At 38.6% G+C, this 17,079-nt stretch overlaps 1 protein-coding gene across 1 annotated transcript in view; it reads right to left on the bottom strand.

Annotated features, from left to right (window-relative positions):
* The window catches only part of Clstn2 (calsyntenin 2), a 141,035-nt gene that overhangs the window by 114,668 nt on the left and 9,288 nt on the right, over window positions 1–17,079 (bottom strand). Inside the window, exons 5-8 of the mRNA XM_010608225.1 lie at window positions 16,054–16,259; window positions 15,824–15,992; window positions 12,768–12,996; window positions 12,137–12,345 (exon numbers count right to left, since the gene is read on the bottom strand). Of these exons, the coding sequence (XP_010606527.1) occupies window positions 12,137–12,345; window positions 12,768–12,996; window positions 15,824–15,992; window positions 16,054–16,259 (813 nt within the window). The remainder of the gene's footprint in view (window positions 1–12,136; window positions 12,346–12,767; window positions 12,997–15,823; window positions 15,993–16,053; window positions 16,260–17,079) is intronic.

Genomic DNA, 17,079 nt, shown 5'->3' with positions numbered 1-17,079 from the left:
CCTTGGCAATCTATGTTAGTCTCTTTGAAATTGCTTTTCAGATACAATTCCTCGTCTAAACACTGATTCAGGAAATGATATAAACTGCAACTGAATAGTAGCTGTTCAAACGTGTCCATCTAAGCGTTATAAAAGCATTGAAATAGAGCCTGGTAATAAGAAGAGGTAAATATAGAATGTTAATATTAAGACAAAATATTGTTCGTCACTAAAATGGGGATTATGAAATTATTCTGAAATGGGGAAAATACATTTAATTGAATTTTAAGTGAAAAGGGGGAAGAAAAAGAAAACAAGGTAGTGTGGTCTTAATTTTATTTAGAACTTTCATAGAAAACATATTGGAAATATGATAAACACTTAATAGTGGTTATCTTTGGCAGGATGTTGGGTGATTTGCTTCCTTCTCCATAATTTTCTGTGCTCTCCAAAGTTCACACACAGGGCTTGTCTTACTTTTCTATTCAGGTAGGAAAGAAGAAGAAACAGAATAATTTCATAATCCCCATTTTGCTCAGTCTTTCTGCTCCCCAGGTCAGGCTTCTGACACAGAGTAACTGGCTGAGACTAGGAGCTTAGCCAGTGAGTCTTTGTGAAGGTGAAACATTATTTGAAAACTACAAAAATCTGCCAAGTGGTAACCGGGTGTCACTGTGTCACCACGAACCCTGCTGTTCCCTCTGCTGACATTCCCTCTCACGGTGGCTTGTGCAACACACTCTAGTGAGCCCACTGTTTGTATTAGTTTAGGTACCAATGATACCACACAGGTACAATACTTCATTCTTATTTTGTTGATGATCTGAAACAAGCTTCAAGTAATTTTCAAAGACCATGCACACACAGAGTGATAGATGCAGGTTTAAACAAACCTTGTAGGTTTTCTTCCCTATGTTTATTGAGGTGCGATTGACAGATAAAAATTGTACATACAATGTGTGTAAGGTTGTGGTATTTTAATCTAAATGTGTGCTAGGCTGTACTATAAAGACTGCTAAGATAAAACTATTTAGTCATATGTATCTTCTCACAGTTTCGTGCATGTGTGTGTGTGTGTGTGTGTGTGTGTGTGTGTTGTATGTTATAAGAATACTTGGGATCTATTCTCAGCAAATTTCAAATGTGCGTTGTCATCCAGTCACCATATTTTTATTAGGTAGCCCACACTTATTCATTTTTTAATCTGAATGCACCCTTTCACTAATATCTCCCCTTTTTTCTCACCCTCAAATTCTTGCTAACCATATAAAATATGCTATTTTATATTAGCATGAGTTCAAACTTTCTTTGTGGATCCATGTATAATTGAATCTATGAAGCTCCTGTCTTTCAGTGTCTGACTTATTTCACTAAATATACCCTCCTTCAGATTTGTTCATTGTGTTGCAAATGGCAGAATTTCCTTTGCTTTAGGCCTGAGTAGCAGTGCTTTCTTCTCTGTGTGTATATATGTGTATCCTCCCATGTTTTTTTGTATCTACTTATCTGTCTGTGGCCACTTAGCTTGTTTCCACGTCTTGGCTGTTATGAATTATGCTACAGAGATTATGGGAGCACAGATATCTCTTCAAGGTAGACATTTTATTTCCTGGGCATAAATGCTCAGTAGTGAAATTGCTAGGTCATTTATATATTAGCTCTATTTTTAAGTTTTCAAGGAACTTTCATATTTTCTCCCATAGTAGCTATAGCAATTTACATCCCAAATAACAGTGAACAAGGGCTCCCCTTTCTCCACATCCTATCAGTACGTGCTATCTGCTGGCCATCCTAAGAGTTGTGATATTTCATTGAGGTTGATTTGTATTTCACTGATGGTTAATAATGTTGAGGATTACTTCTATACCTGTTGACCATCTGTACGTCTTCTTTGAAAAAATATCTATTCAAGTCTTTTGCCCATTTAAAAATTAATTATTTATTTTGTTGATTTTTTTGTTATGCAAAAGCTTTTTGTTTGATGAAGCGCATTTAAAATGTTTCTACTTTTGTTACCTTACTTTTTCATATCAGATCATCGACAAAAAATCACTTCCAAGGAAAATGTGAAGAAGTTTCCCCTTAGGTTTTCTCCTAGGAGTTTTATGGTTGCAGGTCTTATGTTTAAGTCTTAAATCCATTTTGAGTTGATTTTTTTTGTGTGTGTGTGTAAGAATCCTACTGGTGGGAGTGTAGACCAGTGCAACCACTATGGGAATCAATATGGTGATACCTCAAAGAACTAGGATTAGAAGTCCAATTTGACCCAGCTATTCCTCTGCTAGGTATCTTCACAAAAGAATTAAAAGAATCGTACCACAGTGATATATGCTCACCCATGTTTATGTGGCATAGTTTGTAATAGTTAAAATTTGGAAATAGCCTAATTACCCATCAGTGGGAGACTGGATAGTTTTTTTAAAAAATAAAATGGAGTACTACTCAGCCATAAAGAATGAGAAACTAGAGCTATTTATAGCTAAGTGGATGTACATTGAGGCCACAGTCTTAAGTGAAATTAATAGGTCACACATGTGTAAATACTGAATAGTTTCTCTGATGTGAAAAACTAAAAGTATAAATAAGGATCAAAATGTATAATTGATATTATATGTATACAGGAAGTAAAGGTCTAAAAGAGTAGAGGAAGTGGGAGGGGTAGGGGAAAGGCAAAAAGGGAAAAGAAAAAATATGTAAAAAGGAAAAACATGGAAACAATGTCTTTGTAAACAGGGAAGGGTGGAGGGGTGAAGGGATGGCTGGGGAATGGGGAAAAATAAGAACCAAGAAACCCAAGTAAAAAAAAAAAAAAAAAAAAGAAGAAGAAAAAATGAACTAAGATAATTCATGTAAAGGAACAAGATCCTGATGATGAATGTAACTGTATTATATACCTAAAATGTACCAATAAACTTAATAAAGATAAAAAAGAATACTGTTTCTTTTATTTAAAAAATTTTAATCCAGGTTTTCCCAGCATTGCTTATTAATGAGTCTATTCTTTCTCAATCTCATGTTCTTGGTGGCTTTGTTAAAAATTAGCTAACTGTATACACGTAAATTTGTTTCTGGGTTTTCCATTCTTTTTTGTCAGTGTATCTGTTTTTATACAGGTATTATACTGTTTTGATTACTATAGTTTTGTAATATAGTTGGAAACCAGAAAGTGTTATGCCTCCAGGTTTGTTCTTAAGATTGCTTTTGCTATTCAAGGTCTTTTGTGGCTTCACATAAATTTTAGAATTTTTTTTCTGTCATTGTGAAAACAACTCTTGAAATTTTGATAGGAATTGCACTGAATCTGTATATCACCTTAGGTGGTATGGAGATTTTGACAATATTATTCCTTCCAATCCATATACATGAATTATCCTTCCAAAATTATAATTACTACAATTTTTAAAAATCTTATTGAGTTTATTGGTACTTTTAAAGCATTGACTTTATTGGTGCAGTTATATCATTGGGATCTTGTACCTTTATGTGACAGATCTTGGTTCTCATTTTTGCCCATACCCCTGCCCTCCCTTGACCCCCTCTACAACTTTTAATCAGTGTTCTATAATTAAAAATATACAGATATTTCACTTCTTTGGTTAAATATATTCCTAATTATTTTATTCTTTTTGATGTTATTGTAAATGGGATTGCTTTCCTGATTTCTTTTTTGAATAGTTTGCTGTTAGAAACACGACTAATTTTTATATGACTATTTTGTATATTGCAACTTTATTGAATGCATTTATTAGTTCTGACACAATTTTATATATTCTCATACCCCAAAGACACTTAGTAAGCAGAAGAAATTTTTATTTTTAGTTAGAAATATATTATTTTCCTTGCAAGTTGGAGAAAATAGTTTTAATTTTAGGATAACTTTTTAACAATGAACACTTAGCTTTTTGTTTTTGTTTTTTGGTACCAGGGATTGGACTCAGGCCAGGCAGGCAGGTGGCAGAACCACTAAGCCAAATCCCCGGCCCTACATTTAGCTTTAATTTATCATGTTTTTAACTTTTTTTGAGAAATATCTAGGAAGAGAGTGGCTGGATCATATATATACACTCATGGCATCTTCAAACAGAGTCAATTTGTTCTTCCTTTCTGATTTTCATGACTTTCATTCTTTCTCTTGTTTAATTGTTTGACTAAGACTCCCAGTACTATACATAGAAGTGGCAAGGGGGCATCCTGGTCTTGTTTTACATTTTTTACTATTGAGTATGGTGCTAGCTGTATGTGGTATATACCTTTATTGCGTTGAGGTGCATTACTTTTACTCTTAATTTGTTGACAGTTTTTACTATGAAAGAATACTGAATTTCATCAACAGTTTTTCTGTTTATTGAGATGATCATGTAGTCCTCCATTTGGTTAAGGTGATATGTCATATTTATTTGCTTTTGTATGGTGAAACTTCTTTGCATTCCAGGGATAAATCCTACTTGATCATGGCATGATTCTTTTGATGTCCTGTTTAATTTGGATTGCTAGTATTTTTTAGAATTATTTTTGCTTCTCAATTATTAGCAAGGATATTGGCCTATAATTTTCTTTTCTTGTAATGTCCTTGTCTCACTTTGATATCAGGGTAATGCCAGCCTTGTAAATGATTTGTAAAGTGTTTCACTCTTTTCAGTTGTTTAGAAGACTTTGAGAAAGATTGGTATTCTTTAAATGTTTGAATGAATTCAGCTGTGAAGCCATCAGGTCCGGGGATTTTCATGGATGGCAGATTATGTTATCCAGTCGGTTTGTATATAATTGTTCTTAGCAGTCTCTTATGATCCTTTGCATTTCTATGGTATTGGTTGTAATGTCTTCTCTCTCATTTCTTAATTTTAGTTCTTTCTCATTTGTCTTAGTTTAGCTGAAGTTTTGTCAATTTTGATCATTTTTTCAAAACACCGTAGTCATCACTGATTTTTTTTCTATTATTTTTCTAGTCTTTGCTTCATTTCTCTCTATTCTAACAAACGTTATATCTACTGTCTATTAATTTCACTGTTCTTTTCTCAGTTCCTTGAAGTGTAACATAAGTTGTTTACTTGAGTTTTTCCCCTTTTTAATGTAAGCCTTCCCTTCTAAAATTGTTTTTTACTACATCTTAGGACTTATATTGTGTTTCCATTTTCATCTGCTTCCAAACATTTTCAAGTTTCCATTTTGCATTCTTTTTTGATTCATTGTTCAGGTGCACTTGTATAATTTCTACATATTTGTGAAATTTCTTGTTTTAGATTTCTTCCTGTTACTGGTCTCTAGTTTCATACTATTGTAATTGTAAAAGACATTACTATTGTAATTGCTTTCAGTCTTCTTAAATCTAAGACTTGTTTTGTGGCCTAACATGAGCACTGTCTTACTTTCTTATTCCTGGGACACAATGCCCGACACCAACACATAAGGGAGGAGAGGTTTATTTTGGCTCACGGTTTGAAAGGCTTCAGTCCACAGATGGCTGACTTCAAGGTGGGGCAGTATGGCAGAGGGGAATGGCAGAGGAAGCTTGTTTCTTGCAAGGAGGGGCAGAGAGAGGTTAAGGTGGGAGTGAAGGTGATAGACTCTTCCAGGCCATGCCCCCATTGACCCATCTCCTCCAAGGAGACTTTACCTCCCAAATCACATTTAGCTATAAACTAAGTAGCTAACCCACTGATTCGTATCACACACCCATCATCCAATCACCTCCCAAAGCTCCACCTATGAGCACATGAGGAATGGGGGTCATCTAGATATAAACTATAACAAGTATGTTTCATGCTTGCTGTGTATTCTGCTACTACGTGATGAATGGTTCTTTACCTATCTACGAGGTTCCTTTGGTCTGAAGTATTATTCTTTTCTTTTTCTTTTTTTGGTACTGGGGATTGAACTCCGGTCCTTGCACTTGAAATCCCCAGCCCTGAAGTATTATTCTTATACAGTGTTTCCATATTGATTTTCCATACAAATAACCTGTCCATTGTTGAAAGTGGGGTATTGAAGTCCCCTGCTATTACAGTATTATTTTCTATTTCTCCCTTTAAGGCTGTTAGTATTCACTTTATATATTTAGATGCTCCAAAGTTCAATGTATGCCTACATATTTATAACTGCTAGAGCCCTTTGATAAACTGATCCCTTTATCATTATGCCTCTCATTTTCTGATTTAAAATCTAGTTTTTACTCATTCAGTCATTCTACATCATGTGATTAGTGCCTTTAGCTCATTTACTTTTAAAGTAATTCTTTTGATGCAAAACATTTATTGGTACATTTAAAGAAAATTTTAATAGGTCATAACTTAGTATTGTAATTTTGTTGTTTTCTAGTTTTGCAGATCTTTCAATTCTTTCTTCTTATTTTATTACTTTGTGATTTGATGATTTTCTTTTTTTTTCAGCTTTAATTGAGTTTATTGGTACATTTTAGGGATACAGTACAGTTACATTCATTGTTGGGATCTTGTACCTCTACATGACAAGTCTTGATTTTCTATAGTAGTATACTTTGATTCTTTTCTTTTTTGCATGCGTGTTTACTTTCTGGTTACCAGGAGACATACGTAAAATATCCTATAGTTATACTAGTCTATTTGAAGCTTCCCATTTTATGTTTTAGTTGTCACAGTTTACATGTTTTTAAATTATGTATCACTTAACAAGTTATTTTAGCTCTAGCTATTTTTAGTACTTTTGTCATTCAACCTTAGAAATAGATTTGTAAATGATTTACATAACACTGTTACAGAATTAGAACATTCTAAATTACATATATACTTATCTTTACCAGTGAATTTTATACTTTAATATGTTTTCATATTACCAGTTTTCATTCTTTTGTTTCAGCTTGAAACATTTCCATTAGCATTTCATGTAGCTTTTGCTTGTCTGACAAAGTATCATTTCTGAAAGACAATTAGTCAGGTTATGTATTTTTGGTTGGCTGATTTTTGTTTTGTCAATTTGAATATAACATATTATTCTCTTTTGGATCAGAAGATTTCTACCAAAAAAATCCAATGATAATCTTATTGAAATTCCCATGTATATGATGTGTTTTTCTCTTGCTGCTTTCTAAAGTCTCTTTGAGTTTGGATAATATATATGTATTTATTTATTTTGATCTGGGGTTGAATCCAGCACCTCACACATGTGAAACATGCATACAGTGCTGAGATACACACTCAGCCATTGACCCTTTGATTATAATGTATCTGGCTGGAGTTTTGGGTTAGATGGGATTAGTGAATTTTGAGTTTCATATACCTAGATGTCTAGATCTTTCCAAATATTCGGGATTTTTAAGCCATTTTTTATTAGTAGTAACATATTTGCTGTACAAATTAGTGGGATTCACTGTGATATTTTTATCTATGCAAATATCGTACAGCGAGGTCAATCTACCCTTCTTGTACATTTGACCCCATTTTTCTCTCCCACAGTACCCTTCACAGTTCATGGAAGTTCCTTTTAATTTTTTCTGTCTTTCCTCACCCTTCTGCTTCTCTAGTGCCCTCTACTCTACTCTACTCTATAGTGTTGTCAGGGTGATTTACTGGTCGTGTGGTATTTGTCTTTCACTGCCTAGCTTGTTTCAGTCAGCATAATCTCTCCAGAAGCCCTTCAGTAGATGAATGAATAAAGAAAATGCAGTATAATTATACAATGAAATATTACTCTGCCTTTAAAAATACTGTCATTTGCAGCAACATGAATGGAACAGGACAGCCATTTTATATATATATATATATATATATAGACCTTGTGCTTATGAGGCAGTTATAGCATTTTTCATTCTATTTTCTTTTTTTCTCTTTTGATGGGACAATTTCATGATCTGTCTTTCACTTTACTTATCCTTTTTACTATTTGATTGGGTCTGATGTTGAAGATTTCTGTTGAATTTTTGAGTTCAGTAGCTTTGTTCTTTGACTCCAACATGTTTGATTCTTTTATATATTCTGTATCTCTTTATTGATATTTTTGTTTTGTTCTTATATTATTTGCCTAATTTAGTAAAATTGCTCATGCATGCTTTCTTGTAGCCATTGAGCTTCTTTCAAAAAACAAACAAACAAACAAATAACAGTTTGAACTCCATATCAGACAATTCGTAGTTCTCTGGTTCGCTTGCACTGGCTGCTGGTAAATAATTATGTTCCTTTGGCCGTGTCACATTTTCCTGACCCTTTATGGTTCTTGTAGCACTGGATAGGTGTTTGAGAATGTGAAAAAGGAGTCACCTTTCCCATACTGTATAGACTGGCTTTGGTAGGGAATGACATTCACCTGTGTGGGATGAAGAACCCTGGAGAGCGCCTTGACACTATGCCTAGTGGCTAGCATGCAGGGACTCCATATCTGCAAGGAGGGGCATGATGTCTTTTTGATTGAAGAAACAAGGGTCTGCAACATCAGTGACAGTGTGGTCCTTGATGTGGCAAGGACTGTGGGAGGTTTAGGGTGCCTGAGAGAACTGTTAGTGGTGTCCCAAGGTACATTGACAAGGGACTGATGCAGTGGGGGCTGAGGTCAGTGGTTTGCATGCACCTGGATGCAAGCATGCGCATGGTCATAAGGGCTGTTTCAGGGCTAACTGTGGGCACACAGGTGCTGGGTGTTTGTGTGTGTGTGTGTGTGTGTGTGTGTGTACAGCTAGAGGACTAAAGGCTCGCGGTGCATATGTAAAGTTGGAGGAGTCAGCTGTAAGAATCTAGCTGGTGATGAGGAACAGCAACAGATTAGGCCAGCTGGATGTATGTATGCAGCTGTGAGATGCAAGCTGGTATGAGTATGTATGCAGTTTCAGAGACTATTTGTGGGCGCAAATGTGGGTGTGTAGCAAGTGATGGAGTGGTGGGACTGGCTGCATGATTGTGTGATGCTGTAGGACCAGCTGTGGGCAGCTGGGTCAATGGCTGTCCAGGGTAGGAGTTGGTAGCTCCATATGCATGCACAGCTGCTAGAACTATAGCTAGTACTATGAACATGAATGGCTTCAGGACCGGCTGTTAATTTATGCATGGCAGTAGGTGTTGCTGAGGGAGAGCTATTTATTCAGGTGCCCAGAAACTGCAAAAGTTAAAAAAAAAAGTGGAGTCTTTAAGTGGTGAAATCTGACAGGATCTGCTGCTGGTTTCCAGTCCCCATGTTGCAATCAGTATGACAAGTTACTGGGGGAGGTTATTTGTGCCTTAGGACTCAGTTTTTCCATTTGTCCAATAGAAACAGAGATCTAAGCTCTGCTTATCTCAGAGAGCCTGGCCAAGTGCCAGCAGATTGAGGGCTGTATCCCACTTGAAATGGATTAAGAACTTTACAGGAGGATGTAAAGTCTAAATTTACAGTGATGTACCCATAATTGCAACCTAGAAATCCATGGAAAGTGAATAAACCTCATGTCCCAATCACCCAGACAAATATCCAATAATCATGGCACAATTATTGAGCACTCCTCATATGGCAAGAACCTAAGGCATCATGGTCCCAGAATGAAAAGGGGATTACTGTTGCCTAAATTTCATGGAAGTGAAATTCAAAGGGAGAGAATCCAAAGGACTCCAATTGGAAGGAGTTTAGTCTCTAAAGATAGGTCAAGCTGACTCCACATAATGTCTTCTGCTCTCCCTTATTTCCCTCACAAGCAAATAGCCTGTCAGGTTGGATGGATAAGGAGGCACCTACCTAAAGCCATGAAGCAAAGGACGTGGAAAACCCAGGCCTCAATGAGTGGACCCTGATTTCAGTTGCACTTCCCCTTGATGGGCACATATGCAAAGAACTCCTTCAAGGAGCTGAGAAGGTCATCCAGAGAGGTGGTGGATAAGGGCCAACTGGCAGCTCATTAGAATGGAAGCTGCTGCTGTGTTTGACCCTAGGTCCTGCCTTCATTACTTGGAGAATGACTTTTTTAAACCTCACTGTTGGGGACCCACACTTCCCAGGAGTGCCCACTCTCCTCTTCATCTTCTGTTGTAAACCAAAGTTGGAGGCAAAGGCCTGGCAAAGGCCCATTACTCACTTTTAATGAGACAGCCAGGGAAATAAATTGGCATATGTTAGTGAAATGGCTCATCAAGGTGAGTAATTGTCTTCATGGCTGGGGTAGTTTACCCTAGATGAAAGAATTTACATATCATTTCTCACTGGGCTCTGTTTCCTCAAAATAGGGCAGGAAGCCAAGTGGAACTTGACCACTGATCGCAGATACCTCCACTTGTCTGGTCTTGCTTACTCACTGTGGATCATCATTTCCCAAATCTCAATGCTTTTATGGGGACAGACTGCAAATAGAAGAATGGAACCCCCCAAACACAAAGTAGTTATTTTATATTTTATAAAGTGGTGTGTGTGTGTGTGTGTGTGTGTGTGTGTGTGTGTGTATCTTTGGGGATGGGCCAGGTATTTCACAGGGAAAAACTATTAGGGAGTGAGTCTGGCAATCTGTACTAAGTAAAATTATCTTCTTAGTTCTGAAGCAAACTTTAATTGAAGTCCAATATTACCTCCTTTATTTTCTTGTACAGTGACTTTGTGCCCAGTACAATCAGCATCTAGTGATGTCTAGGTAAGCAATTTTCATTCTCGGGTCTTTTAGTCTTTTATGGGGAAACTACTGTGTTACTGTTACTATTTTTTTCTGTCTTATAAATATCAGCTTGTCTTTCAGGACAGAACATAAACTACTTAACATAGCTCCGCCCCACATGAAATCTGCTGCAGTTTTCAGGATACAGATTACAGCATAGAGTAAATTTCTCTACGGCCTCAACATAAAGGAGCTTTACTAAAGATCTGCAGGCAGGTCACAGATGCAGTTTCCCCCTAGATATTGGCTAATTTTTGTTTGTTCATTTGTTTTTCCTAACTCTGGTTCATGGCATGTGTTGTGCATGAATTTTACCCTTGATTCCCCCAATTCTGTTTTCATTTTCACTAGATAGCAAACTCCATGTGGTCAGGCCCACATCTGCTTGGAATTTCATTCTGTCTCCACCCCAAGTGTCTAGCACCATGCCTGATACTCAGTAAATAATTAGAAACACTCAGTATTTAATTATAGGGTGTATTAATTTTAGGTCTTGCAATTTTTGCATCTTTGTGTAGTACTTAAATGTAATATGAAACAAAACTATAACAGTGCATACGATCCTAATGATATAATTGACAATGTGAAATAGGAAGAAAAGGGTTAAAGGTGTAGGGAAAGTAGGAAGGGTAGGGGAAAGGTAATGAGAGAAAATAAAAAAATATGAGAAAATGAAAAAATGGAAATAAAGTGTTTGTAAATGGGGAGGATAGGAGCGGGTAAAGGGAGGGCAGGGACAAGGGGAAATAATGAGAACCAAGACCTGTCATGTAAAGGTACAAGATCCCAATGATGAACGTAACTGTACTGTATCCCTAAAATGTACCAAAAAACTCAATGAGAGAAAAAAATAGAGATAATATACAGACACCCATACATTAATACTAATAATTTAAAAATACATCTGACAAACATTACCCTTTCATTATAAATAAAGTTTTGAAAATTGTAGTAAAAATGGGTTAAGTTGATTTGGACTGTGGTTGTGGAGTTTACACTACAACAATTTCCATATTAATGGTGATGGAGAAATATCCAAATGGTTCCATAGCACTGATTTCAGTTTAGTTCAATCTGGAATTGAGGTTCTCACTAGGGCGGAAATTCTCAAAAAAGACACCAATAAGGACTTTAAAGCTTCCTGAATGCATTTGTGGTTTGGAAGGTGGTTCAAAATCCCCATCTGCTCTGGGAGCATTTCTTTGGGAGATAGAGGTAGATTTTTGTGGTAGAGAGTCATATTATAACTTGTCATGCAGGAAAGGGGTCTAGATATGGTCAAATGATTTGATTCAAACACTCACATCTGGATGTTAAGTGGAAAATTCTACCACGAAACTCTCTTCAGTATCTGTATGAGAGTGCTACTGTGTAGCACTGAGTTCCATAGACTGTATTCAGTGAATAGGTTTTTGAGATTCCCTGAGAGGCATTTCAGACCTGGCAGGGCTGCTAATCACATGAGGGATATTTCTTTGAGTCCAGAAATGAGTTCTGGGTCAGAAGCTTAGATCAAGAATCTCATACATTTCAGAATGGCAGCTGATTTCCTCGGTCCTGTTGGGATCCTCTCAGGAAACTCACCATTTCTGTCGATGGCAAAAGGCACATCCGTTGTGACAATTTCATAGTTGCAAATCTGGCTGTACTGGGGGGAACAGTCCTCATCTATGGCTTCCACCTGCAGTATGCTGTCATAGATCTTGCCCTCTGTTACCATGGCTTTGTAGGCTGGCTCTTTGAAGGTGGGAGCAAACTCATTGACATCCTTCACCTGGATGTGGACCACGGCCCTGGATCACACATTGGAAAGAAGAGATGATGGTAAAGATAGTCTTACTGTCCTTTCATACCTCTGAGGGCTGCTGACTCAGGCCAAGGCCAAGTGTGTGGAAAAACCACAAGACAGTCAGGCCAGGGACTCCTACCTCTTCTCTGCTGGAAGGATCTGGCTTACCAGAGGCGTTGTGAAAGAAGGGACACATGAAGTCCCGAAGATGGCCTAGGAAGTACCTTCCAGCAAGGACTGGTGGGTAGACTATTTCTGGACTAGAATACAGACTGTCCAAATTGCTGCAGGGACCTAGGGAACTGGGAAGACTTGGGTCAGGGCTGGGGCGTAAAGATGCCTAAAGGGCAGCCCGTGGATACAGTGAGTGGAGGTGGTGGGCGAGGGAGGGACTAGGCCTCCAGGGAATTGTGATGGGCCACTCACTTGTGTGACTTCTTCCAGGCTGTCTCCCGGGGCCCAGCTCCACAGTCATAGGCTTGGATGATGAATGTATACTCCTTCTGTAGCTCACAGTCGATGGGACTTCTGGCGCGGAGCCGGCCCTCCCCAGATGTCTTATTGAGCACTACAGCCTCGAAGGGCAGTTCCTGGCCATGGATCTTGAAAGCACAGATTTCTCCTGCAGAAGGATGGAAGGTAGTGAGTGGGGGCCCTGGGAATTGCCACCCTGAAATACTGCCTTTACTGGGCCAGATTCACGGACCCAAAACTCCGCGCAATTTCCTTCATAAACAGAATTTTCAGATCAGAAATGTTGGTCTCCAGAGATTCACACCAATGTGTTCACTTCATGAAGAGCGAAATATAAATGAAATGTCACCCATTAGATGCATCCTGGTAGGGAAAAAGGTGAGTCATCATGCTGGGGAGCTGGCTGATTTTCCCAGATTTCCCACTTTTTTTTGCCCAGTCTGGAATTAGGGAACTTGCCTACAGTCGAAAGACAAATGGCTGCAGAAGGAAGGACTAAAACAAAACACCAAGGCTTTTCACAACCCTTTGTCCTGTGACAATATTCCCAGTACTTGAAACTGTGGTGCACAAACCAGGAACATCAGCATCACCCACAGCCTGTCAGAAATACAGAATTCCAGAGCCCAACCCGACCTCCTGGACTAGAATGTGCAGTTTACCAGGCTCTCCAGGAGATTATTAGAGCAGTGTTGTTCTCTTTCCTTCACTAGTGTTTTAAACAGCCCACATCACTGCAGTGAAATTCCTTCTACCTCTCCGACCATTATTTCTCCCCACCTACTCCTTCCCAGTGGTGACAGAGCAGCCACTCAGTGGCAATTTTCTCTCTTCAAACAGTGGGGGTGAGTCTATGTGAGTTCAGGATTCCCTGTGGAGCGTGAAAAGCTAACTTCTTAAAGAGCTAAACATGTTGTGAAATTAATGCATTTCTTTCCTTCAGCTAGGTTAATGCTTATTATAACTATTTCTCTGCATTAAAATAATAAGGCCACGTGAACACTTTTTTCCCTGCATTGATGGATATGTATTTCTTGAACCCCAACTGTAAGCAAAACCTGTAGTAAATGCCTTGTACTAAAAATTCGAGACATCTTGTTCCTATATTAAAAAGTTTATAGACTTGTTGAAGAGATGATGTCCAGATGTCCAGAGAGACAGTTCATAGCAAAAGGGATAGCAGAGTGTAGTATGATATGGACAAGACAGATTGGCTGTAGGCTACTTGGGGAGTAAACAGAAGCTTACACTGAGACTCCAGACCAACATTCTAGGTTTGCCACTTACTAACTGAGAGGTTTAAATGAAATGAAATTGCTTTTCTGGGCCTTAACTGTGTCATCTGTGAGATGGTCTGGGAGATGGTGTTGAGGAGGGCATCTACAGTGTGACACCTCAACCTTGGGCTGACACTGCCCAGTTATACTTCCTGGACCAGAGAGAGGCAAGCAAAGCACCTAGGATGTTACAGGAGGTCTTGTTCTCAAGGTGACCCAAGTGCTTGCTTGCCTTACACTGGTCCAGGTCCTGCCCAACTGTTTGTATGAACTGACACCATGAGGAGAGGGGATAACATGACTGCATGCCTGCTTGGGCAGCCCGCTTTGTACCACTATCTCAGTGGTCTCATTTGACTTTCAAAACAAATCAGTAAGCAGATGTTTATATAAAGTTATACATACTACAAGAAAGAGGAGGAGGAGAAGGAGGATGAGGAGGAACACAATTAGGGAAATTCATTACTTGCTCAAGGTCACAAAGCTGAAGTTGGGTATTAAACCCAGGTATGGCTGAGTTGGAAAACCATGGGCTTTCCACTTTGCCACATCATCTCCAGACAGTTTTGTAACTTCAAAGGGGACCACTTGGGGATGTTTCCAGGAGCATTCACTATTCCAATTCAAGTCTTGCACAAGAGAGAAATCCCACATTTTACATATAGAAAGCATGCCCTGATCTCTCACTAACAATGTGTTCTGAGATGTTCAATCAATACCAATCCTACCTTTAGGCTTTTGTTTTATTATTATTTCTTCGATCTTCAATTTCATTATGAACATTCCATTTTCACTACCTCTCCTTCTGGCTATTTTTCTAATGGAGTTGGAGAATAATGGACAAGACAGAAAAGTTGTGGAGCAGGCTCTAACAAGAACACTGGTTCCTGTTAGCTGGTGTTGCTCAGGAGCACTGGGCATTTCAGTCTTGCCCATTCTGACCAGGCTAGTCCTGTAGCCTTCAGGGTTTTAACTGATCTCCACAGGTTTTATCTGATCCTCAATTTTAATTTCTGCTCGGGATTAGCTGGGATTGAACATACCATCTTCTGAAGTGACTTCCCTGTGATTTTATTCCAGGATCAATGCCAATATGAGACTGTTACAATGTCCCCAGACTGGTTCTGGGACAATCTTTGGAGTGTCCAACCACTGCCATGATTATAAGGCTAATCAGACCATTTCTCTTTAAAGAGCCAAGTTAAACCTAAACTAGATGAGGGTAATTTTCTATTGAAAACATCTGATCACAAGCAAGGCCGTTCTAAGACTCAGCAATCCTTTAGAAGAGAAAGGAGAGGAGGGAAGGAAAGGAGAAAGAGAAGGAGGGGGGCACAGGGATGACTTCAAGGTCATGAATTTCCATCTAGCTCAATGCAGTTCAAAAGATATGATTTTTTTTCACAGCCAACTTGTACTAGGCTCTGCATGGGGCCTGAAGATACAAAGATAAATAACTTGGACTTCTTCAAATATAAGGATCATATATTCTCAAGTACTTCTTATCTAGTTATAAAGGCAGACAAGCAAACAAGGGCAATGCTGTGCTCACTCATTTTTCACCAGCTCAAACTGAATCAGGCTACAGCAACCCTAGAATAAAAACCCAAATTCATGGTACTCTTGTTTATTCCACTTTTACACCTGAAACTTGTATTCCTGTTGCAACAATATTCACTTGTTAAATCATCCTTTCATCCACACAATAAATATTTATTAGGAAATACATACTGGGCACTGCTACGGCAATCATGAACAAAGCCAGACTCAGGCCTACAACCCACTTGCCATTCAGGGAGGGAAGGAAATAAGCAAATATATAAACGAAGAGTGGTGACTGTGGTGCGCACACTGATGGAGAGTTACTTTGGGCCAGAAGTTCTCTGACGTGGTGTGAAGCCTGGACCAAGATAACGGGAAGGGAATGTAGAGACACTCAGGCCACAGGAAAGAATACATACCCCCAGTAGGAAGGAACACAGCGAGACGGTGGGGCCCAGAGTGGCAGGAGTCAAGTCCATGGAGGCAGGGCCAACTTCACGGATGTGCAGCCCTAGAGCTATGAGTTTCTTGTTCTGAAGGCGCTGACCATAGTTTAAAGATATGCTGCCTATTTTGAAATTTTCAGTACTTTTATCTGTGATCTTGTGTTCATGCATGAGGTCGTCTGGGTCAACGGAGCATGTTGTGAGCAGGGGAGACAAGCACAATATGCCCACTGCGTCTTGCTGTCCCATCTACACATAGCATTCTGAATGAACGTGAGCACAGAATCCTGGTAGGCCCACAACACACAGGAGTTCGGCAGGTCTCAGAGCAGGAGCAGGTAAGCACATTATGTCTCGGACTGAGCAGGTCACTGACCGCTCCAAAGGGCTCTGCTTTCAGTTTGAACCAAAATTGTTCTGCATGCAGAAAGCAGGCAGTGGTGTGTGAAACATGATCAGCCTAAGAACTCTGCTGTCTTTTTCATTTACTTCCCTGTTTGAGCCAATCACTTATACTGAAAATGATGGCAGAGGAAGGGGAAATATAAGAAAACTCACAGATCCTTTTCTTTTTTTGTGGCCCTTCCTATCAGTGAGCCCATGACAGAAAGTGTTGGAATAACATGCACATGCCAAGAAGTGAAATAAAAACATTTGATTCTGTGCATACATATATACACACACGTGCACACACATGAACCATAAAATGCAAGTTTTATAATTTTAATGATCCTGCATACCATTTAAATGCTTACATTTGCATTTAAAATGGGCCTTACCTAATATAAAGACAAATGATAAAGTTCAGGCTGATATTTAAACTTTCAATTTTTCTTTAATTAGAACTACACCAAATAGATAATTTAAAACACCACAAGCTGAAAGAAAGAAGAAGAGAGTGGTGAACACAGAATGGATTCCTGGGAAGAATAATATTTAAAATTTCAGTTCTCAGGTCAGGGTATGACACATTGGGCTATCTTGATTTTTTTGGGGGGG

The sequence above is a fragment of the Fukomys damarensis genome, unplaced genomic scaffold (genome assembly GCF_012274545.1).
Source record: "Fukomys damarensis isolate Sample0158 unplaced genomic scaffold, DMR_v1.0_HiC HiC_scaffold_37, whole genome shotgun sequence".
NCBI classification, from domain to species: Eukaryota; Metazoa; Chordata; class Mammalia; order Rodentia; family Bathyergidae; genus Fukomys; species Fukomys damarensis.
The sequence above is the reverse complement of the archived record's forward strand: the minus strand, read 5'-3'. Positions and strand labels throughout refer to the sequence as shown.